The following is a 24,263-nucleotide window of genomic DNA, read 5'->3' on the forward strand; positions in this document are numbered from 1 at the left end:
TCACTCGTGATAGAATCAAAGTGTTCAGATAAGGATCTAGCCATGATAACGCGAAAGAACGCTAAAGTAAGGGTGAAGTAGGGAGGAAGTGAACCATGGAATGAATAGCGGGTAAGACTATATACGCGTTGATTGGTTATAACGCGTGTTGAGCGGGTCTTTTGATCTGATATCATAGGTCTAATCCCTAAGCCCGGACCCACACACCTATTCTGCAGAATCAAATCTCTCTAAGTCCGTGAAAGGATTAGTCTTTATCTTCACTACTCACGTAAATCAAGTGTATAAGCTCTTAAACTAGGAGATAAAGTAGAGACATATATAGATAATACGTACACAAGATATCATAGCTTAATATTGACATTTGGGTGAATTAAAAATTAAAGAAAAATCTCCAACAGAAAGTGTTAGTACACTTATCTACGGGAAATATATATTTCTGCTCTACACCACCAACATAAACATAACTACCCTATTATAGACGATAATAATTAGTCTTGTTTATGCGACCGATACAAATCGTACTAGTCTAGGTATAAACGATCATATTTCAAATAAATACAGTAGGGAAGGGTGAAAAGAGAGGGCATGGTATGCGTTTAGACCAGAACCATGGTAAGAAACGGTAAACAAGCTAAAAATTATGCAAAAAGTTCAGGCTGAATCAGGCCAAATCAGGCCAGATCAGGCCGAAAATCCTAAATCAGGCAGGATTAGGTGTCCATGGGTTGCCCATGGGTTAACCCAACCCAACCCATGGACGGGTCAGGTTCCGCTGCCCAAGCGTGGGCAACCCATGGGTTGGGTCATGGGTCGAACCTTCTGCCCATGGACAACCCATGTCAATGTCTAATAATGCCATTGGCCATCAAATAGATCAAGGTGAATCATGACTCCTCTCGGCCGAGAGCAACTATCTTCGCAATGGTGAGACAATTTGCCACAGAAGCAAATAAGTTTAGCAGCTCTTGTTTAATACGAGCTATTTGGACTGCAAATAATATGGGCACAGCGCTAGGAATGCCGAAAACCACACCGCCTACAGCAAGTCTGCCATAGTCTTCACTAATCACAATGATGGGCTGTGGCTTATAGAGTCGCGTCTCGTGGGTAATAAAGCTTGTGAATTGTTGCCAACCCTCCTTTATAATGCCAAATATGATCAACTCTGCGGGATAGTGGAATCCGGATATGCAAGAGGCAGTTTGCAAAGGGGTATGAGGTTCAAAGTTCAACATAGAAGTCAGGGCGAGTCCATCTTCCTTATCCATTTTCTCTCTACAGCTATCTATCTAGTATGCCTACTCTACGGCTTCGCTTTCTCTTCCCTGACGTAGATGTTGATGACAATGTCGAATCAAATACGATTTCTAGCGAGAAATACCGGACGTAATAATCGTTTTATTATGTTTAGTGGTATCTTCCCACTATAATATCGAATCCTGTTGCCCTTCCTCTGAATACCTCCACCTACTACTTACCCCCCTCTCAAGCCGACCTACGCCACCACAGACCCCACTTTTAGCGCAATAAATGACTTCGCTAAGCCACGTGGTTTTGCAGTGATGAGGGCGCGGTCTAAATGACCAAGAAACAGGTCAAAAAGTCTGTGCACCTTCGCTACTGCCGCAGAGAATAGTATAGAAGTCAGATCAATAGGGACCAGCAGCGAAAGATATCTACGATTACGAACCAGTGTCCATTTAGCCTATTAATGCGGCTTGATCTAGAGATAGATACCTGGTATCTGAGGTGAGGTAGAAGAAAGAAATTCAGATTCCTAGAACTCAGGAGCGCCTAATAATCGATCGTATCAAAGGAGCAATCCAAATCAAATTTTCATAAGCTTTTTATCCACTACTGTACTCAATCTTTTCCTAACGACCACTTTAAATAAATACAGTGAAGCATAGCAAGCTCCATCCCTGAGACTAAGTGGAAGTATCGCCAAACTCCAGCTACAAAGTCCTATTCGGATATAGCAGGGAAAGCAGGTAAAGAGGGTTCAAGGAGGCCATCATTGGAAAATCTTAGTAGTATCTTTTCACTGTCACGCCTCGTTTCATATCATGATCTGCCAACTCTATTGGTGAGCGATTTTCGACGCGCAGATCCATCGGCATCTATGCTTCCACCAGGACCTACCTGAGGCAAAGCCCTCGCGTAGAGGGAGCGCCGCGTTGTTTTGTAGGTGGTGCCCATGGATACGAGAGCGATCAAGGTCACAAGGAAATGCGAAGCGTAGGGGCCGAGTGAGAACGTTTATTATGGCTTATTCCACTATCGGGGTGGATCAAAATCGCGATTGTGGGTTGGACGTGGGTCCCGTCCCGCCCGGGGCCCCGTCCGAGGTGCTGCTCGAGGCCCCGCCCGACGGCCTACCGGAGGTTCGTCTCGAGGGGCGCAAAAGTATGCAAGAAAAGCTTCTACATCGAGATCTCCGTTGACCATTCTACTCTGGTTTGTGACGGAGCCACCATGAAGATGGTGCTCTCGAGTAGTGGATGGGTCTTGAGATCTCGAGGCATCGCCGTTAAACACATCTGAAGTACGGTCGACTTTTGTAGCTCTAAAGCAATGGGCAGCATGTCCTGGAGTTTGCTGGTTGTCAAAGCCTTCGAATGATGTGCATTCACTTTGCCGATCTACCGAGGGGAAGGGCATTAGCCGATTGACGCGGCGGCGAGAGAGACGGGGATGAGAAACCTTGATCGCGTTCGGGTGGAGCCTCCCTGTTGAAGGATAATGAGCGGACTCCTTCGTCCCTGAAATAAAACGAGCGGGTCGCAAGGTAATCGTCGCGGTCATGCGTGTAAGTCGCGAGACCCATTTCGTTATTGTCTAGCGGGGACTGGCAGAATGATCCAGAGGTTAGATCGGGATGTGATATGGAAACGCGGTGGTAGATTGATGTTCGGTACGTACCGTTGTGTCTCTGCTTGAATTGGAGGTTCCGACAGGAGGTTCTCGAGAGGACGACGGCATAGCCGGCAGCAGGTCAAAGGGAAATGGATGAAGAAGTATTCGGACCGAGGCGGACCAAGCGGCTCTTAAATGCCAGAGGCCAAGAGTAGGGTTCGAGAGAGAGTGACCGACGGTATTGTAAGTAGTTCGTGTGATCGAGATGCAGTAGACCGCATGGCCGTCACACACCAAGCGGCTGTAGCGGATGATGGCGAGGGTCTGAGCGCGTGGCGCGATTGGGCGGATGGGTAGCGGACCAGCGGCCGGACGGGGCGGTGAACTGTATCCTAGGAGATCCTGAGGCCTAATCGCGGAAGGTTTATGGTATCTGAGCAAGAGTATCCTAGCCTGTGGGCTTTCACTCTGACTAAATCAGGCTAAAGGAGGACTTACCGAGTGAATTTGCTCTGGAGGTCACTTCATATTGTTCCCAAAATCGCTTAGATATACAGCAGTAGACTCTGCTGCGCCCACGATCTGCATTTGCACACGAGCACTCTAGACCAAGCGTAGCCTCGTTCAGCGCGGCCCTTAACCACAATCTGCGCCCTCTAGCTTGGCGCTAATGACTCGGTGGCCGTTGAGAACGAGAGGGGCCTAAGCGCAACGCCCTGCGCCGCCACTCGCCGAGCTATCAACCGTTAGTACCGTGGTCCCTTCTCACATTAGCGTGCCTTCGTTACCATGGAATCAACAGCCGCATCAATTTTACGTCGTCGGGCTAGATAATTGGCGCAGGTGGATTTACCCAATCCTCGCGCCCGTCCCGCACTGGTTCAGATATCTAAGCAGGCCTTTTGTTATGGGTTCTCCGGCCTTACAGCCCGACCCGGACTTGGTCATATCGCAGAATATCGCAGCTGAATTGCATGCACAGGATGTTCGCGCCGGTGATGACCGGGGTGATAAGCCTTTGGGAGTGGCCGCCAAAGATGTTTGTCCTCGGCACAGCTACTCCTCACCTCGTCACCTGCTTAAGGGTGGAAGTCGACTTTAAAAGCTCGCACAGCGTGAATCCTCTTGCGCAGGCAGCTACATGAGGACATACGGCTATCAGGATCTTGCTTTTACCCTATCCCATCGGGGTAACTGTAACGAGGCTCATTACAGTTTAGTCAGCATTTTTTATATGGGCTTAGGGTTTCCCAAGGGGGCTGATTACAGTTAGTTTCAGGGTACTGTTACAGTTACGTTCCCGTAGTTTTTTTTTTGGTTCCGAATTTTACCAATTCCAATTAGACATTGACATGGGCCGTCCATGGACAAAAGGTCCGGCCCACGGCCCGTCCATGGGCCGGCCCATCGACACCTAATGCTGCCTGATTCTAATATTTCTGCCTTCTTTGGCCTTATTTGGCCTAATCCTGCCTGATTTTTTTGCATAACTCTTAGCTTATTTACCGTTTTTTACCACTGTTTCAGTCGAAACGCTTATGAATATTATTTTCTAGATCCTTCGCATATTTAATAACAAAATATACTACTATTAATAGGTTTGCACAGTGTGGGTTTGTGGATAACATAGGTTATTAATATAATTGAGATCAGTTTTGATATTAGATATAATATCTATATAATAGGTTTATGACTATAATCTATCTTATGTATTTATACCTAGTTTATTGCGTCAGATATTCATTTCTGAATCCTATACATATAAGGCTGTCCGAGGCCCCCTGCTGCCTTGTAAGTGGAGTTAAGGCTCCAGTTACCGGCCTTAGCAACCGGATTCTTCAAAAAGACGCTGAAACACCAAAAGGAAAATCTAAGGCCGAATGCATCGATGCATTTCAACGGAGTTAGAGATTCGAGGTTCTTAACGCCGACGACTATGTTACTGCTTAAATCCGTTATTCTCGGAGTTATGATTCATGCTAGCGGCGGGGTTCCATGACATGGACTACATCACGCTGTATTCTGAGACCCGACGACAAAGGATAAGTCCGAACGAAAAAATGGTGCATCACCGGGGGCTATATAGGGAGCTGAATATAGGCTGCGAGATATAATACAATTTCCCCATGGTTCTTCAATTATTTCGAACTAAAGTGAAGTCTTTTTTTTCCAGCTCTCCTTCGTCTAAACAAGCCCCAGGTGCAGATTCAGCGAAATCTCCAATCCATAGTTGAAAGATGACATCCGTCCAATACCAATTGCCGGCAAAGGGTGGCCACTTTGCTCTGGTGCCGGTCCCCATGGCGCCTGATCTCGGCCCAAACGAGATCTCCATCCGCACCAAAGCGATCGGCTTGAACGGGTTAGACTGGAAAAACCGCGCCTTTGGTATCATGATCCAGGTCTGGCCTGCGGTATTGGGTGTTGATGCCTCTGGTATCGTCCAGGCGGTCGGCAATGAAGTTCAGGGCTTCCAGCCTGGTGACGAGGTCTTCAGCTTGGCTGGTATAGAGCCCAAGGCCGGCGCCTTCCAGGAGATATTTACGGTTCCGGCACACTTTGTGGCCAAGAAACCCTCTTCTTTGACATTTGAAGAAGCTGCATCCCTTCCGTATGTTTTTCACTTCTCTTTACAGCATTCTACGTTTTTCCTAGCTCACTTTTTTTCGATAGAATTATTTCTGTGACTGCCGCAGCCGCAATCGCAGTGGGTTTGCATCTTCCACTGCCCCACCTTGATCCCACGGGCCAAAGCGAGCACCGTCTGGAATCCATTCTGGTCCTAGGCGGCAGTTCGGGCGTCGGTGCGGCGGCAATTCAGTACTTACGCCTGGCCCTACCCAACGCTAGAATTTTGACGACTAGCTCAGCGCAGCACCATAAGCGTCTGCTCTCACTAGGCGCCACTAGAACCTTTGAAAGAACGGCAGATATTTCCGACATCAAGGCTGCTACTCCTGGTGGCTCCGGCGTCGATGCTATCCTTGACTCTGTCGCTGCTGCGAGTCAACAGGCGGCTATATTTGATGCACTCAGCCATACTGGACCCAAGCTCTACTCCCAAGTCATGACTGGCCAGAATATTACTCCTCCTAAGGGCGTCAAGGGTGTTGTACTTTTCGGTCGTCAGATCTTTGGTACAAAGGGTGGATTGGCTGTAATTACTGGTCTATCCCAGTTGATAGAGAGTGGTAAATTCCAGCTACCTACTAAGGTGGAAGTGGTGGGCAAGGGCTTCGACGCGATTGGTCCAGGTTTGGACAGGCTGATGAAAGGTTATATTAGTGGCAACAAATTTGTAGTCAGCATCTAGATTTTATTCGGGCAGTCAATTCGATGGATATAATTTTCGGACTATACTCTCGACTCAATGTCGAAATTTATGGAGTTACGTGTATTTAGCACTTTCCCTCCTCTATTCATCTTCCTGATAGCTAAAGCCGACGAGGGACCAATATTCCTTTCGCGCTCTCCTAATAGGCTAGTGCTCCATCAAAACATTAAAATTATGCCAAATTGAAATTAATCTTGATTCTTGACATTTGGTGAGAGACCCATAAATAGAGAATTTTGATTTCAGTCTGGATTATCCCTTATTTCGCCTAGGGATTAACAATTAAGCATCGCGGAGTGTCTAGTAGTCGAAAACCGGCTCAAAGGATAGGCTTATATAAGCAGTATTCATATATATTATATTTTTCCCTATCGCAATATATCCTTTAGATTATAAAAGTAAAGACTATTTATTTTTAGCTATTTAATTAGATTTAATATAGAGGTTCAAAGTTGCGATCCCGAGACGGGTATGTTTGGTCCAAAATTCCGAAAGGGGTTAGCGTTTGGTCCAAAATTCCCAAAGCGGACGTGGTCCAAAATGTAGGAGAATAGCTTGGTCCGAAATGCAGGAGTGACCTTATGCATTTCGGACTAAGCTATTCTCCTGTATTTTGGACCAAGGCCTTCTCCTGCATTTTGGACTAAGCTATTCTCCTGTATTTTGGACTAAGCTATTCTCCTGCATTTTGGACTAAGCTATTCTCCTGCATTTTGGACTAAGCTATTCTCCTACATTTTGGACTAAGGCCTTCTCCTGCATTTTGGACTACGCCCTATTCCTATATTTTGAACCACGCCCTATTCCTACATTCCTAACCGTATCCTTCTTAGACCTGGCACTCACCCGCCCCGCGGGTCCAAGATCAGGAACCTCTACCCGCACCTCCGAGGGTCAGGGTCCAACCTCACCGACCCTGACCCTAACCCTGACCCTCCAAGGGTCCCTTGAGGGTCACCCGCGGAGGGTCCGTCGGACCCTCAAATACATAATTTCTTCGCGCCTTTCCTATTTCGGACGCATAAAATTGATGATTCAGCTTATAAAAATACTGTTATTTACGGCTGTTCTAGTATTCATTTCTATTCTTCATTAATCGTACACTAATATCTACGAAATTTAGGGAAATTAGATTGTAAATAGATAACTTATATATCGTCATCTTAGTGTTCTGAATTATGACTCAAATTACGTAGTGGGTGGTTAGTTTTTAAGGGGGTTATAGAAAGTTAAGAGTTTTGTTGCGGAAATATATATTGAAGGTAGAGTGAGAGTGCTATATTTGTACGACAGTAAACACATCTTTTTTTTAACGCCTAAAATGCCCTAAATCGAAAGCTTTCTTCGGTTATAAAATAAATAGAGACTTATTTAAATAATTACTAATTTAGATTCCTCGTAGGTGTTCTAGTTATTGTATGAAATAAGTTTAAAGATCTAGATTATTGGACTTAGATATTTTCTATCACGAAACTTAAGACTATATAACTAGAGGGTCTGGAGGGTGACCCTGAGGGTCACCCTCCCCGCGACCTAATCAGACGAGAGAATTTTAGCCAAGTGGGGCTTATAGGATGATATATCAACTTACGTCTTCGCGCGACTAGGGTAAACGGATTCCCCCTGTACGATAGCTTTTTTTTTATCTAAAATCTTTGTAAGTCCTCTTGTTCCACCTTTCTATACCTATATGTCTACTATGTCTCAAACCTCTGATATATACCCGTCCTCGGTTATAGAGGGGGTTGGAATAGATAAGTAACAATACCTTATCCCGGACGATACCCCGTTCACAAGCCTATTCCTATCAAGCCAGCCTACCTTCGATACGACACTTAATACTCCACGGAGAGTACCTTTAGCGCCTGAGAGCCTTACACGAATTAAACCCGACCGAGTGAACTAATTCCTATTGTACGAAGATAAAATGAGTAAGGAGTTTATGACCTAGTGGCTCTAAATAGACTACGGAAGGAAGAAACGGATTAATTGGGACGGAAGGCATCAAGCAAGTTACTAGGATAGCTTCGAGTAGGTGGCTTATACAAAGGATGGAAAGCCTGGTGTGATATGTATAAGATGCCGGAAGGTTCTTGACTATCCAGCTACCGGATATATAGGTACCTCATCGATATATAAATATCTTAAAGGGCCACAATGTCAGAAGGGGACAGGCAAGCCAAGTATCCATAGGCTACTCATACAAGCTATACGTATAACCTAGACTATCCTATAGCTTTAAACTAATCGATTGTCAACCTACTAGGGTCAGCGAGCGCCTACCTGGGTATTTGATCAGAATACCTGGGAACAGAAGCTTCTAAATCTGGTTACTGTGTCGCATTTACCATTCCTTTTCCTCGAGTATCAAGAGTTCCAAAATCTTATCTCGTACGCGCGACTAGCTCCGACGGCACCAATTATTCCTTCTCGGAAGGTAATATATACAAGGCTCCGTCAATTTGTTACCGAAAACCAAATAGCTATCCTCCAGAGTAGAGTGCGCCAAAAACCGCAAAACCGCAAAACCAAACCAAACCAAACCGCAAATGGTTTGGGTTTTGGGGCCGGTTTCGGAAACCGCAATGGTTTTTGGTTTCTTGGTCAGAAACCGCAATGGTTCTTGGGGCCCCAATGGTTTGGTAAACAATGCAAACTGAGTGGGTCCTTGTCACTACATATTTTATGCAATTTTACCCTGTTTCTTAGGGTATTCAATATACAATAGAGACCTCTTTCTATTACCTTAATTTTCAAAGTACGTTAAATGAGCTCTCTGAGCCATAGCACTCCTTTTCTGACGGCCGTCAGAAAAGGGGGTTAGGGAGCTACTGTCTACGCACTAGATTTGCTGACGGCCGTCAGAAATATAGTTATTTAGCTACACCGGAATTTTGACGGCCGTCAGAAATTCAGCAAGGCTATAGGTAAGAGTTATTTCACTATAGTATTTATCACTAATAATACGTATATAGATCCTCGTCACGTCGTACACGTTTCCGAGCTCGTACTGAAGCACGTAGCTGAGTGCTTTCCTCTTCATTAGAAGGCAGAGGAGGGTCGGTGCTATTGTTAGCTCCAACTAGTATATCCCCTCTACCTTGAATATCTTCCTCTTCCTGGGTCTGTTCTTCTTCCGTATCACTAATCGGATCGACGCTCACGCTATCAGGTGTGAATTCCCTCTCCTCCTTTGCTGCTTCAATCTCGTCGCGCGTAAAGAACTCCTGTAGGAACGCTGCCTGTTCCTCCTCAATCTCAAACTTCGAAGTGCAGAGAAACATCATTAACTCCTGGATTGTTGTTGCACTTAATCTTCCCCGACGATAATGACAAATATCTCGAGCTGTATTGAATAATCGTTCAACACCCGCACCGGTCGCAGGGACTGAAAGTATATCCCGAGCGAGGGCTGCAAGAGCTGGGAACCGATCAGCATTATCCTTCCAAAATCCCAAAGGTGTCGTATCTATCGTAGCACTATCAAGATATTGTGAAAGCTCATCGCCCGCTATGGTAGAACGGGGACGGTTTGGTTTCACCATTAAGTCAAGACGTGACCTTCCTCCCCCTAACGAAAGGGATTGAGAAGATGTTGCTTGGTTGGTAAGGCGTTCTTTGTAAGAAGCTAGCTGCTTTTCGAGAGATTTGCGGTATATCGCACGCCAACGATCATCCCAATCATCAGTTTGAAAGAATTGGAACTTATTCGCTGGAGCAAGCATTATAGCTATTGCATAAAGGTGCCCTCGTACATGATCTGTCTCCGAGTAGTACTCATCAAGCTTCTTTCGAGCAGCTTGTAACGCCTGAAGCATCTGTCGCTTCCAGGTAGTCCTCTTCCGTGTGAGCTGGGTGATTGATAGCTCAAGGTGCTCAAATAGCTTATTGTAGATCAGAAAGACATGATATGTAGTAACATCTCGCGTTTTGGATAGTTCAACTGTGAAATCAAAAAAGGGCTGGGTGATAAAGAGAAGGTAATCAACCTGGCGCTATTCTTCGTCTTCGAGGACCATCTTAGGGCGCTCATACTCATCACAGAACGGCTGGAAAAATGATCGTAGGCGCTTTGTACGTCGAAGCATCAGAAAGGTAGAATTCCAGCGTGTCTTAACGTCTTGAAGAGGCATGAGCTTTGATTTTTCGCCTTGTAAATTGTAGAAGGTTTCCCGGCGTTAAGGACTTGCGTTCATATAGATTGCAAGGCTCCGAATCTAAAGATCGTGATTAGTATAATATGATCCGAGATTACATAGATATATACCTTGAATAACGTATTGGCAATATCATGCTTAGTTGTATTCGCACGCGCTGACTGGGATCGCTGCTCTATCCACCGTGTCTCGGTTGATTCATTCAATAGGCAAGCCTTGATATACCCAAGAAGCTCATTTAGGCTAAGCTGAATCACATGTGCAAGACATGGAACCCTAATAAGGGTGATATCTTCTGATATTGCTTATTGTAGTGTATCAACTAATGTTTGGTTGTTTGATGCATTATCAGTTGTGATTGCAAAGACTCGACCTTCAATCTTGTGTTGTAGAAGGATATCGAGGACAACGGAACTTAGGTTAGTACCAGAGTGTGTTCCATGAAGCGGTTCAAAGCCAAGAAGAACCTCGCGGTATTGCCAATCCTTATCGATAAAGTAGCCGGTTATAGCCATAAATGCCTGTGTAAAAGGTGAAGTCCAGCAATCAAGGGCAATCGAGATCTTAGCACCTTCTGGAAGTATCCTAAGAATCCTCTCTTGCTGTTGTTGTACAGAAAACTGTAGACGTCGTCGTATTATCTTTGCTGAAGGAATATCAGGGACTATTAGCGCGGATTGAGCTATCCGGATTAAGCGATGGAATTCGGGGTGCTCAATCAGCCGAAAGGGAAGGCGTGCGACCGTTAGAAATGTAAGAAGCTTTTCTTCCCATATCTCCTGACTAAACTCCTCTGTAACTAGCGTATTCTAACCATCAAATCTAGTAATTAGACCTAAACTGTTCAGATAGTAGAATAGAAACATACCTTTGGCTGCAGAAATTGAGTGATATTCATCCCTTGACCTTGAGAAGCTTTGATACAGCCCGCACTGGAAAGATAACCTTTCATAGTCGAGGTTCCTTGGCGCTGTTTCTTCCCATCCTTTGTGTAACGGACGAAGTTTGGGTGCTTAAGTATCTGTCCACAGCGCTTACACATAACCTTTGCAGCACCATCAGAGCTTTAGGCGACCTGGTGAAATTCGTTCTAGGTACTAGACTGATGTTTCGCATCCCAGGGTATATAGTCTTTCTTGCCGAATCCAGTCTCTAGCCACTAGCTTACCCAGTCGCTATGGAGCATTTCGTCGTAGAGAATATAGGCTTTGTTACGACTAGGGCCAACACGCGTAAGTGATGGAGGTATTGCGGGGGGTAGTAGCGGTCGGAGGAAATCTGTATCGAGGGAAGGTAATGTTTCCTGACTCTCGGATAGGTTAGGCGTAAAAGGGTGATTAGGAGGAATATAGTTATCGAAATCACTATCGTAAATTGACGAGGAGAAAGGAGATTGCTGATTTTGAGACATAATAAGATGAAAGACACAGTAAACATAGTAGTTACCAAGAGGTAAGGGACTAACTTACAAAAATTGTGCGGTTTTTACGTAGACGCGACCGATAAACAATAGGCTCCTAGATAAATTGATACATCACTTTAGAAGATCATACTAAGCCGCTAATTGGATAAAGGTTGCTTACTATGTGGGTCAAAACCATCAGGAACTATTAGAAACCATCAGAACCCATCAAAAACCACCAAACCCCATCAGAAACCACCAAACCCCATCAGAAACCACCAGAAACCATTAAAACCCACCAGAAACCATCAAAATTACGAGAAACCTATTCTGCTTAAAGTCTGCGTTCAATAATATATTAAATATATATATCCTCGCAATAAAATATAGCTAAGAGACCTAATACCTAATACTGGCTAACTACTTACGATTAATACACTAAAAACAAAGGAATATTATATTACTTCTACTTTTAATTTTATATATAAGTGAATTACCCTATATTTCATAGCTTTTATAGTCAAAAAATATAATTAAGTAGTGTTGAGACCAAAACATAGTTTAATAACAGTAATCTAAAAGTATGAATCAGTAAATTTATGTATGCCAAGACCTTAATTTTATGCAAAAATGGTTTTTGTTGGGGCCCCAATGGGGAACCGCAATGGTTTGTGGTTTGGTTTGGTTTTCGCGGTTTCAAACCGCAACCATTGCGGTTTGGTTTTTGGGGGCAAGGTTTGCCCCCAATTGCGGTTTTTGGCGCACTCTACTCCAGAGCCTCCCGCTAGGTACAAAGCTATCTCTAGCACTTAATTGTTGGACGTCACCGTTCCAGCAAGCATTTATGGCAATCATAGCTTACTTCCTAGATCAGGACTGGGCGTACCGCGAAGTCCTCCTTAGCTTTGAACCTCTATCTGGTACGCATTCAGGCACTAACCTAGGTGAGGTTATCGTCCGTATTCCCCGATAGTATAAAATTATCGATCGCGTCCTTGCGGTTACTACCGATAATACGTTAAATAATACGACGCTTATAGCTGCTGTGAATAGACTTCCGCAGAACCCAACTTGGGTCGAAGGTCTTGACCCAAAACCCAACCCAGGCTGGGTCCGGGTCGAACTTCTATAACCCGGACCCAACCCGGACCCAGTGTTGGGTTTTATTGGGGCCCCAACATAACCCAACATAACCCAACTTTTGCATTATTCTGATCATAAAGCTGCTCAGTCATCAAGATAATATACTGTTTTTTATATCTGTCTGGTCTATACAACGTAGCACCACGCCTTCTTTTCATAAATCCCTTGAAATTTTGAGAAATAGACTTATAATCATAAAGAGTTGATTTAGCTTATGATAAATTACTATAGAGCTATATAAGTGTTCTATTATTTTAGGAGCGATCTATTGATCATGAGATTTCTGCCTTGAATTAATAGTGAAGTGATGAAGATATTGTAGTGGTGGAACGCATGACATAATGAATACAGTTGCGGCCTGAGGTGTCACGAATACCTTAGGTGTAAGCAGCAGCTTCTACATGAGGATAGAGAGAGAAGAGGCATCTACCCAATTCATTCCAGTTTTCACTACATTCTTTCATTCAACATGCTATATTAAGTACATTCCATACGGGCTCAGTCGGGAAAAACCGTACGGCCTCATTTAGGATTGCTGTGTCCAGGATTGCACGTACGACCTCACGGCCTCACCAAGGACATTCGCGACCTCCCCTAGGACGACCTCTACTACGTGCAGGTTGTGTGTGTGTTGTTCGTTGGTTGCTGTTGCCCAGTCTGTATTGTCAGACAGCCATCGAGCCATCCCCTTTTCATATTGGCGTCCCCGGGAAGGCTCGTTTTTGTTAGGGCACCTCACCATACGAAGGAACACACGTCTGAAGGGTGGCGATCGCATTTGACCCTGAAAAGGCTATCAGATTGTACGAGATCTCAAGCGGGAGATCTATCACAATCACCAGTGATAAGGACGATATATTCGGCACAGACAACCAAGAGGGGTTAGCCGAGATGCAGTATTCGCCTGAATACACCCAGTTCCTACGGGGGATGCTATCTGATTGGTATACTGGAAATGCAGTAATGCTTCGGAAACTACTGAAGATGCAGCCTATCCAATTGAATACTATAGCCGAGCAGGGATGCCCTGGTATCCGATGGCTGTGGCACTCTACGACTCAGCTGATACTAATGCAAACAATTCTGCAATATAAATTGCAGCAAGAGGAAGCGGCCTTAACAAAAATTACACAAGAAGAAGAAGAATTATTGAAGAGACACGACAAAAATCATAGTGAACAGAGTCAACATTTCTTTTCGGCCGAAAAGCTATCTCCTTTCTGCGAGCGAATAGCAGACCACGGCGCACCAGATCTCATGGCCCCTGAGCTACCACACCCTGAGGGTATTGCACCTTTCACTGATTACCGAGAACCAGCACCAGAAAGGTCCGAGTCGGTCCACAGCGGTGATAGTCATGCGGATCATGAGCACCAGCCAATACGATCACCCCTAGCCGAATCATCCCGAATAGTTCAGACAATGCCTATCCCTTACACAGTCCAAGTTCCTCACTTCTCCGCGTTGCCAGCTCCAGGATCCCCAGGGGCACCATACTTTGACGAGACGGATGTCTCTGAGTTCCTGGAGAAGCTGCAGGATACGTGTTTCAGGTGTGGCGTTAAAAACAATGAGGATATCATGGGTATATTGCCTCAATACTGTGCAAAGGTCACCAAATCCTGGGTAAAGAGGCAGAGTTCATGGCTGAAAAAGGACTGGGATACCTTCAAGGAAGACTTCTTGGAGCACTTCTATGATGACGATAGTGAGCAGCAAAGGTACACGAAGACATACCTTCAATCCCTCGCCCAGGTCAAGCGGACAATGCAAGACAATATCCGTTCGTACCTCAATGAGTTCGATGATATATCTGGTCGTGTCCACTCAAAAGGCGAGGTTAGTGATGTGGATAGGGCAAGCCTCCTTATCCAAGGACTTCCGCAGCAGCTCAAGGAGAAGATTATTAGAAGGCATTCTATCCCATGGGGGTGTGAGCATCCTACCACGATGCCCACATTAGGGTTTCCTTAAGTATGGGAAAAAAAAGTGGGTCAGGGGTAGGATGCCCACATTTTCGGACCCAGGATGCCCATTAATTCCACCGGACGATTACCCTCAAAAGTTTATCAGTTTTAAACTCGTACGTGATCTATAAACAGGGAGAGTTTCAAGATAACCCGGCCACATTAAAGGGTACTTGCAGGGATTCAAAAATTCGATTAGTTTTTTGATGGGGTGCGACCGAGCGCTATCACGGCCACTAGTGTTCAGTTAGGCTTAGGGTTGGACGACCACTTATTAGATAATTCAGCTTAATATTGAGGGGTAACTTAATATCTAAGATTCATACAACATTCCGTATGGCCGACCAAGTATTTTCCCGGTCCGACGCATTCCCAGTGATTATTTGCCGTACGTGCAAGCACGGTGTCCGACCGCAGCATATCGTCGGCCATTTAACGGGTAGTCCGCATCGATTATCTATTGCCGCCGCCCGTACGATCGCCCAAGAGGTTCGGAGTTGGAACGGGGTACGCGGTGACCCAGACCAAATATGGTTACCTACCCAGATCGACGAGCCTATCAGTGGGTTACCTATTTATTCGGACGGTATCTTATGTATACGTGAGCCCGATTGTGGGTACGTTTGCCGGAACCCTAAGTCGATTAAGAACCATTGGCGCCAGGAACATCAGTGGGCGATACCTCGTCCGCGCGAGCAGCCTACCGCGGCTACCGTCCAGGCCGCCGAGGATACTATTCAGGGCTCGATGCAGTCCGTCGTATGCCAGCGGTTATTTCACCGTGGGACTAACTCGCATTATATCCACGTTCGCCGGCCCGGCCCGTCGTACGAGCCGATGGAGCCTCCGCCGCACCCTACCGTGGTCCAAGGGTTAGTGAACCAGCTCGAACAGTGTTTCACCGCGTCCCAGGCCAGCGACGAGACGGTCGTACAAGCCGGCGAGCTGGATGAGGCCAACCCGTGGTTACGGCGGACGCAGTGGGCCCAGTATTTGCAGGGGATCCCCGTACGACTATTGTCCGAGGCCATCGCCACCCCCGATCCGGATGCCGAGGGCCCCGAGGGCGTCGTACGTGCCATTTGGGACGCCATGGATCGGGTCGCCCGCGTGAGCCAGCGTATTACCAAGCAATGCGGCCATTTAATCCGAATCGAGGCCGCGCGGACCGAGAAGGACCAGAGCCCGCATCAACCATTGCAGGCGTATATGGATATGGATAACATTGTACGACACGTGGAGCCATGGCAGCGGGTGTTAATGTTTTTTGCTCGTACGCAGCAGCCGCACGAATGGCGCAGTCCCCGGTACCGGTTTATATCGCGGCAGCAACGCGCGTGGCAGGCATTATGGCGCTGTGCCCAGTCCACGGTCCAGCTGGGCCAGTCGTCGTCCGCGCAGGGCGCCGACCCGGCCACCCATGGTCGTACGAACGATGATCCCGAGCTATACCAGTTCACACCCATTGAACAAGCATGCATCGACTTTTGCATTGAGTTACTGAATCAGCGCGTAGGCGCCGAGGAGTACGAGTGTGCATTAGTATGTGCATTGGCCGTATTAGGGCGCAGCCGGGACGGTTGGCAGACGCCCGAGTCGTACCCCCCATTTTGTCCAAGATGATTAAGATTGCGCGGTTTATGGTATTGCATAAGGCATTACGGTTAGATCCCCACGCGGATGAGATCTATCCCATGGGGGTGTGAGCATCCTACCACGATGCCCACATTAGGGTTTCCTTAAGTATGGGAAAAAAAAGTGGGTCAGGGGTAGGATGCCCACATTTTCGGACCCAGGATGCCCATTAATTCCACCGGACGATTACCCTCAAAAGTTTATCAGTTTTAAACTCGTACGTGATCTATAAACAGGGAGAGTTTCAAGATAACCCGGCCACATTAAAGGGTACTTGCAGGGATTCAAAAATTCGATTAGTTTTTTGATGGGGTGCGACCGAGCGCTATCACGGCCACTAGTGTTCAGTTAGGCTTAGGGTTGGACGACCACTTATTAGATAATTCAGCTTAATATTGAGGGGTAACTTAATATCTAAGATTCATACAACATTCCGTATGGCCGACCAAGTATTTTCCCGGTCCGACGCATTCCCAGTGATTATTTGCCGTACGTGCAAGCACGGTGTCCGACCGCAGCATATCGTCGGCCATTTAACGGGTAGTCCGCATCGATTATCTATTGCCGCCGCCCGTACGATCGCCCAAGAGGTTCGGAGTTGGAACGGGGTACGCGGTGACCCAGACCAAATATGGTTACCTACCCAGATCGACGAGCCTATCAGTGGGTTACCTATTTATTCGGACGGTATCTTATGTATACGTGAGCCCGATTGTGGGTACGTTTGCCGGAACCCTAAGTCGATTAAGAACCATTGGCGCCAGGAACATCAGTGGGCGATACCTCGTCCGCGCGAGCAGCCTACCGCGGCTACCGTCCAGGCCGCCGAGGATACTATTCAGGGCTCGATGCAGTCCGTCGTATGCCAGCGGTTATTTCACCGTGGGACTAACTCGCATTATATCCACGTTCGCCGGCCCGGCCCGTCGTACGAGCCGATGGAGCCTCCGCCGCACCCTACCGTGGTCCAAGGGTTAGTGAACCAGCTCGAACAGTGTTTCACCGCGTCCCAGGCCAGCGACGAGACGGTCGTACAAGCCGGCGAGCTGGATGAGGCCAACCCGTGGTTACGGCGGACGCAGTGGGCCCAGTATTTGCAGGGGATCCCCGTACGACTATTGTCCGAGGCCATCGCCACCCCCGATCCGGATGCCGAGGGCCCCGAGGGCGTCGTACGTGCCATTTGGGACGCCATGGATCGGGTCGCCCGCGTGAGCCAGCGTATTACCAAGCAATGCGGCCATTTAATCCGAATCGAGGCCGCGCGGACCGAGAAGGACCAGAGCCCGCATCAACCATTGCAGGCGTATATGGATATGGATAACATTGTACGACACGTGGAGCCATGGCAGCGGGTGTTAATGTTTTTTGCTCGTACGCAGCAGCCGCACGAATGGCGCAGTCCCCGGTACCGGTTTATATCGCGGCAGCAACGCGCGTGGCAGGCATTATGGCGCTGTGCCCAGTCCACGGTCCAGCTGGGCCAGTCGTCGTCCGCGCAGGGCGCCGACCCGGCCACCCATGGTCGTACGAACGATGATCCCGAGCTATACCAGTTCACACCCATTGAACAAGCATGCATCGACTTTTGCATTGAGTTACTGAATCAGCGCGTAGGCGCCGAGGAGTACGAGTGTGCATTAGTATGTGCATTGGCCGTATTAGGGCGCAGCCGGGACGGTTGGCAGACGCCCGAGTCGTACCCCCCATTTTGTCCAAGATGATTAAGATTGCGCGGTTTATGGTATTGCATAAGGCATTACGGTTAGATCCCCACGCGGATGAGATCTTACAATTTTTGCAGCACCGACAAGGGGTCGGCGAATGGGCCAGCCAGAGTCCGATGGACGACCCCGAATATATATTCGCGGGCCAGGATGAAGGATATACCAGCCAGAGCCCCACGCCCACCCCCGAGCCCGATCACCCGCATTCACCGGTCGTACAAGATCCCCCCGATCCCACGAGCCCGGATTGATATCATTTAGCCAGCAGCGGCGGCAGGGTTCGCGGCCGTTTCGCGAGTGGTTAAAGGTATTAGTGGATACGTTTATGGTCCGTGGCACGCATAGCCCGATGCAGTGGATGTTAGATTTACGGACGTACGGTTTACATGTGCATTATAATAGCACCACGCCCGGGCATATCGCGTGGATGGGCCCCGACCAGATATTGTACAAGGAGGTGCATTTTTCGATGGGCGATTTCCGAGGCTTCGTACATGGATTAGTGGGATCATTACAGGGGATATTGCGGGACGAATTGTTAATGACCACCGAGACCACGCCCATCCCATCCATCCCGTGGGCCAGCTTGATGGACGACCCCGCGCAGGCCAAACCCGGGTGGTGTTTTTTAAAGGATTCGCGTACGACGTGGCCCGTGGATGGCGCACAGTGGATGACCCAGCGGTTAACGCAGGATAGTGCCGTACAACGGCGGTTTATCAATACGCACGAGGGTCAGTTCCGGACATCCGCCATTCAACGATATATGCAACGGGTCGTACGATTCCGTGAGCAGTTATGTATCGCCATCCACGTCACCGCCGGACAACCCAGTCGAGCCCCCGAGCTGTTAAGCATTCGGCACCGGAACACCGAGGGCGGCCACCGCAATATATTCATCGAGGATGGATTAGTGGTATTTGCCAGTCGGTACCATAAGGGGTTTTATGCGCAGAATGACGCCAAAACGATCCACCGGTATTTACCGCGGGAGGTCGGGGAGTTGGTCGTACAATATTTGTGGTTAGTATTGCCATTTATGGAGCGATTGCAGGCATACCCGCTGGGGCAGTCGTCGTACGAGCATCCGTCCCATTTATCGCAAGCCGCATATTTATGGCCGCCCGACCCCCATACCGGCCGCGAGTGGTCGTCCGAGCGGTTCCGGGAGGTGTTAAAGCGCGAGACGGCCATTGGATTGCATGGGTATTCATTAAATATCCCCGCGTACCGCGATATTGCCATTGGGATCAGTCGACGGTTTTTACGGGTATCCAGTGTGTTCCCGAATAACGTCCAGGATAGTCGTACGACCGATGGTACGCCCGACGATGCGGACGACGAGTCCCAGATGGACCACGACCAATTTATGGGCCATATTGCGGATTTACAGGCCGCGCATTCATCGCACGTCGCCGGGATGATATATGGCCGCGAGGTCAGCGAGCAAGCCGGTACGACGGCGCACCGCCGTGAGATGTTCCGGTTATCCAGCACCGATTGGCACCGGTTTTTAGGGTTTCCATCGTCCGAGGATCCATTAGCCCGGGTATTAGGCAAACGCAAGCGATCCCCGTGGGAATCGACGGCGGACGAGGCCCGCAGCCAGCGTCGGTGGCAGTTACGCGAGACCGATATGACCGAAGCCGTCCGACGGATGACCGGGGACGACCAGATGCAGTTCCGAGGCGTACAAGGGCCGGCCATCCAGGCCATCCAGCACGGCGCCAGTCCGGTCGTTGCCGTGATGCCCACCGGAGGCGGCAAAAGTATGTTATTTATGTTACCCGCGTGGGTGGCCGGTGGATTGACCGTGGTCGTGGTGCCATTGATTGCATTACGGGCCGATTTGCAGGACCGTTGTACGACATTAGGGATATCATGCGTGGCATGGGAGAGCCGACGGCCCCCGGACGAGGCATCGATCGTATTGGTCACGCCCGAATCAGCGTTAAGTACGGAGTTCACCACGTTTTTGAACCGGCAACGTATGATGCAGCGGTTAGACCGGATCGTGATCGACGAGTGTCATATTTTGTTAAACCGGGACACCACGTTTCGTCCGATGATGCAGCAGTTAGGCCGGTTGACCGCCGCACAAACGCAGGTTGTGTTATTAACGGCCACATTACCCCCCAGCGCGGAAGGTCGATTATGGCAGCAGATCCGATGTGAACGGTCCCAGGTCGAGTTTTACCGGGGTCGTACGAGCCGGACCAATATCGCATATCGTGTATGGCGGCCCGTATTAGAGCGTGGGTTAGAAGGACCAAACCAGTGGATCCAGATGCCCCAGGTGATGGCATTCGTCCGACAGCGGATCCACCGCGTGCCCGCCGGACGGGTGATTGTGTACGGGAGCACCAAGACACATGTGGGTATCATGGCCGGTGCGTTAGGGTGCGATGCATTTTACAGCGGGCAGGACGACAAGAGCGGGATCATCGAGCGGTTCCGGCAAGGCCACACCGGGGTGATCGTGGCCACCAGCGCATTAGGGATGGGGATTGATATCCCCGATATCCGGTGTGTGATCCATATTGGGTGGCCCCGTACGATGTTAGATTATGCGCAGGAAAGTGGGCGTGCGGGCCGTGATGGGCAGGCGAGCGAGGCCATTATCATTCAGCCCGCGGGGATTGATACCGCACCGCCATGGATGGTTCCCGAGCCCACGCGGACCGGTTTGCCCGAGTCCGAGGAGCCACAGCGGGTGTACGATTATATCACGGCCGGGGTGGGCCAATGCCGACGGGTGATGTTGGACACATATTTAGATGGCACGGTGGATGGATATCAGCGGGTTCGATGCGGTGATGGGCCCCCTGGGTTGGACGAAGCCCCGTGTGATCGATGCGAGCCCGGTTGGCAGGCGATTAAGCCCGAGACGAGTGAAATGCCCATGATTGACCCCGTCGTCCGTCCCCGCCGGCCCATCAAGTCCATCCCGCGTCGTACAACCATCCCCGCACGGCCATCCCATATTCCACCATCCATTATTCCCAGTCCCCCCGTCAGGCCCACAGCGACACCACGCGAGCCCCCAGAAGCCACCAGCCCAGTCCGGGTGACCCGGAGGATTTCCATTACCGACGAGATTGATTTCCCGCCATGGCCAGTCCGGGATCACCCCGTACGACCCGCCGTGGGAGAACCCGTACGGGATCCAGGACCGATCATCAATCGTTTATATCCGCGGGTCGGTTCCAGGAGATCCGAGAGCATTCAGTCCCAGGTCGTCCGGATCACACCGCAGAGCCCAGGCCCCATCCCACCACCCGTACGACACCCCAGTCCGGACGTTCAAGATTCGGATGAGTCCGTGATATCCCGTGAGTCCGAGCGTGTTCCATCCCCGGTCGTCCGTACGACCCAGCGGAGCCCGAGCCCCGTTGCCAGTGAACCCGTGGACGATACCGCGTCCCCCCGGATTCCGTTACAGATTCAACACGAGTTCCGGCAACAAGATATCCATCGTGCGGGATTCCAGCGTACGCACCGTCAGCAGGGGCAACAGGATTTACAAGAGCAGGAAGTTTTGGAGGCCGAGGCGCAACGATGGCACGAGCGATGTTGGATTTGTACGCAGGATAGGCGGGAGGCGGAGCATGATTTATATTCATGTTGGGCGGCGGGGAATCGTACGGCCAAGCAATGGTTTTTGGCATGGCGCAGCAAGATTCGGTACGCGCCATACACGGGTTGTTATCGGTGTGGGATGCCCCAGGCGATTTGCCAGGGATACGCCAGCGGGGCGCGGCAGTGTGTATACCGGGGGATGTTAATGTCGATGTGGGCGATGATGATTTACGGGGAACCCACGGATCCGGCGGCGTAGGGGGTTGTCCAACGGGTTCGGGAGTTATGGCGGCAGCGGTTGATATCGTACGAGGTTGATCCCGATGATGCCGGACAAGTGGTACAGGTTTTAGGGCGGGAATGTGAGCGGCGATGGATGCGGCAGACCGAATTGGTGACGGAGTTTATTTGGTTGCGAGATTATTATGGGGATTACGGGATGTGAGGATATCCATTGTACGAGGCATTTATGTAGCAATTTCACATCCAGTATCCCAGTTCCATTATTCGCCATTCCGTAGTTTTACATTATATCCCCCAGACCAATTATTTCGTTAGAGATGATTTTATAATTTTATCAGCAAATATATATATCCCAGAACGGGTATATTCAGGTATCAGGATTTATTATCGTACAATGATTTATATTATTAGTTATTTATATTGGTCAGGGTTTTTTATCGTCCAAGGTCATATCCATAGTCGAGTCCAAGGTTATCGTCCAATATCGAGTCCAAGGGTGTCATCCGATGTTGAGTCCAAGGGTGTCGTTTGATATCGAGTGTAAGGGTGTCGTCCGATGTCGAGTCCAAGGGTGTCGTCCGATATCGAGTCCAAGGTTTCGTCCGATGTCGAGTCCAAGGGTGTCGTCCGATATCGAGTCCAAGGATATCATCCGATAACAAATTAATAGTAATTATACGCGGTACGGGTTACCATTATTATACGTGGTGAGGGTTACCATTATTATACGTGGTGAGGGTTACCATTATTATACGTGGTAAGGGTTATAGTCGTCGTACGCGGTGAGGGTTTTTTATATTATATATCATAACGGTTAGAATAAGAGGGTATATATTTATAGAGAAGGATATAAATAGTGAATCAGATATATTTCGGGGAAGGTATATTAATATATTCCCGAAAAATCCAATTTTAATAGTGTAATAAATTCCGAAAGATCGGTCAGGAAATATAGATATATAGTTATAGTTTTAGAGAGTATTATAGTACGATATAAATTTATACAAGATCGAATTATATATTAGGAGATCCACGTCCCGAGGGTAGTAGTTATATCGGGTTAGGGTTAAAGGATATATTCGCAGGAAGGGTCAGAGTAGGGTCCGTTGTAAAGGTTTCAGTAGTCGTACGTAGTAAGGGATCGAGTTAGGTATATCGGGTTAGGGTGAGAGTTCACATATATAGTAAGGGTCCGAGTATATATATATAGGAAGGGTGAGTGTAGGTATCGAGGGGTTTAGTTAGAGTTAACGTATATAGTGAGGGTTTGAGTAGTGATACGTGGTAAGGGTTCGAGTAGTGGTACGTGGTCAGGGTTATAGTGATGGTACGTGGTGAGGGTTATAGTGATCATACAATTTCAGGGTTCGAGTTCGAGTGCGAGTAGAGAGAGTTATAGGTATTTATAATTATCCCGGCGAAGATAGCAATCGGAAAGAGAGAGGATTATTCCAATATATAGATAGCGCGATAGTAGTCGTAGATAGTTAGAGATTCCGGTAATAGCGGTAGTAAGATAGAGAGGGATTTAAGGTCGGGTAGGAGTTATTATACGCGGTCAGGGTTATAGTCGTTTAACGTGGTTAGGGTTATAGATCGTGGTACGTTTAGGGTTAGAGTAGTCGTACGTAGTGAGGGTTTGAGTAAACGTATGTGGTCAGGGTTCGAGTAGTCGTACGTGGTGAGGGTTATAGATCGTGGTACGTGGTGAGGGTCAGAGTAAACGTATGTGGTGAGGGTTAGAGTAAACGTACGTGGTGAGGGTTAGAGTAGTCGTAGGTGGTGAGGGTTAGAGTAAACGTAGGTGGTGAGGGTTAGAGTAAACGTAGGTGGTGAGGGTTAGAGTAAACGTAGGTGGTGAGGGTTAGAGTAGTCGTACGTGGTGAGGGTTAGAGTAGTCGTACGTGGTGAGGGTTATAGATCGTGGTACGTGGTCAGGGTTTAGAGTAGTCGTACGTAGTAAGGGTTAGAGTAGAGCGTTTATAGATAGGGTTAGAGTTAGAGTTAGAGTTAGAGTGTATAGTAGGGGTTTAGAGTCGGTATATAGTGTTAAGGGTTTTAGCATAGTTCGCGCGGGCAGAGGTCAAAGTGAGATTTTTCATTAAGTCCCCCGGAAAGTGCGGGAAGGCCAGCGCGGGCGCACGGGCCCCCCGGGGTTAGGGTTTGTCGCATCCCCAAACCCGTGTGGGTTTAGGGTTAGGGTTTTAGGGTTTAGGG

At 48.4% G+C, this 24,263-nt stretch overlaps 7 protein-coding genes across 7 annotated transcripts; 4 read left to right on the forward strand and 3 right to left on the reverse strand.

Annotated features, from left to right (window-relative positions):
• Positions 1-2,280: 2,280 nt before the first annotated feature.
• Positions 2,281-3,447, reverse strand: N7443_003397 (uncharacterized protein; the record flags this gene model as incomplete). The annotated part of the gene is made up of 4 exons (XM_056883453.1): positions 2,281-2,645; positions 2,707-2,851; positions 2,926-3,268; positions 3,383-3,447. The coding sequence occupies 4 exons, from the start codon at positions 3,445-3,447 to the stop codon at positions 2,281-2,283; spliced, it is 918 nt and encodes a 305-aa protein (XP_056745294.1).
• Positions 3,448-5,096: 1,649 nt separating this feature from the next.
• On the forward strand, positions 5,097-6,172 carry N7443_003398 (zinc-binding alcohol dehydrogenase family protein; the record flags this gene model as incomplete). Its single annotated transcript, XM_056883454.1, has 2 exons — positions 5,097-5,470; positions 5,533-6,172. 2 exons carry the CDS (start codon positions 5,097-5,099, stop codon positions 6,170-6,172), a joined length of 1,014 nt encoding a protein of 337 aa, XP_056745295.1.
• Positions 6,173-8,244: 2,072 nt separating this feature from the next.
• On the forward strand, positions 8,245-8,692 carry N7443_003399 (uncharacterized protein; the record flags this gene model as incomplete). The annotated part of the gene is given in 4 exon segments (XM_056883455.1): positions 8,245-8,256; positions 8,314-8,406; positions 8,460-8,584; positions 8,599-8,692. 4 exon segments carry the CDS (start codon positions 8,245-8,247, stop codon positions 8,690-8,692), a joined length of 324 nt encoding a protein of 107 aa, XP_056745296.1.
• A 458-nt stretch (positions 8,693-9,150) lies between these two features.
• On the reverse strand, positions 9,151-10,326 carry N7443_003400 (uncharacterized protein; the record flags this gene model as incomplete). The annotated part of the gene is made up of 2 exons (XM_056883456.1): positions 9,151-10,188; positions 10,210-10,326. 2 exons carry the CDS (start codon positions 10,324-10,326, stop codon positions 9,151-9,153), a joined length of 1,155 nt encoding a protein of 384 aa, XP_056745297.1.
• Positions 10,327-10,371: 45 nt separating this feature from the next.
• On the reverse strand, positions 10,372-11,761 carry N7443_003401 (uncharacterized protein; the record flags this gene model as incomplete). The annotated part of the gene is given in 6 exon segments (XM_056883457.1): positions 10,372-10,410; positions 10,461-10,598; positions 10,674-11,159; positions 11,219-11,371; positions 11,389-11,502; positions 11,519-11,761. 6 exon segments carry the CDS (start codon positions 11,759-11,761, stop codon positions 10,372-10,374), a joined length of 1,173 nt encoding a protein of 390 aa, XP_056745298.1.
• A 655-nt stretch (positions 11,762-12,416) lies between these two features.
• On the forward strand, positions 12,417-12,884 carry N7443_003402 (uncharacterized protein; the record flags this gene model as incomplete). Its single annotated transcript, XM_056883458.1, is given in 2 exon segments — positions 12,417-12,707; positions 12,726-12,884. The coding sequence occupies 2 exon segments, from the start codon at positions 12,417-12,419 to the stop codon at positions 12,882-12,884; spliced, it is 450 nt and encodes a 149-aa protein (XP_056745299.1).
• Positions 12,885-14,317: 1,433 nt separating this feature from the next.
• On the forward strand, positions 14,318-14,694 carry N7443_003403 (uncharacterized protein; the record flags this gene model as incomplete). Its single annotated transcript, XM_056883459.1, has 2 exons — positions 14,318-14,603; positions 14,651-14,694. The coding sequence occupies 2 exons, from the start codon at positions 14,318-14,320 to the stop codon at positions 14,692-14,694; spliced, it is 330 nt and encodes a 109-aa protein (XP_056745300.1).
• Between the last annotated feature and the right edge of the window lie 9,569 nt (positions 14,695-24,263).

The sequence above is a fragment of the Penicillium atrosanguineum genome, assembly GCF_028827265.1.
Source record: "Penicillium atrosanguineum strain IBT 20685 chromosome Unknown utg000002l_segment0_segment0, whole genome shotgun sequence".
NCBI lineage: Eukaryota > Fungi > Ascomycota > Eurotiomycetes > Eurotiales > Aspergillaceae > Penicillium > Penicillium atrosanguineum.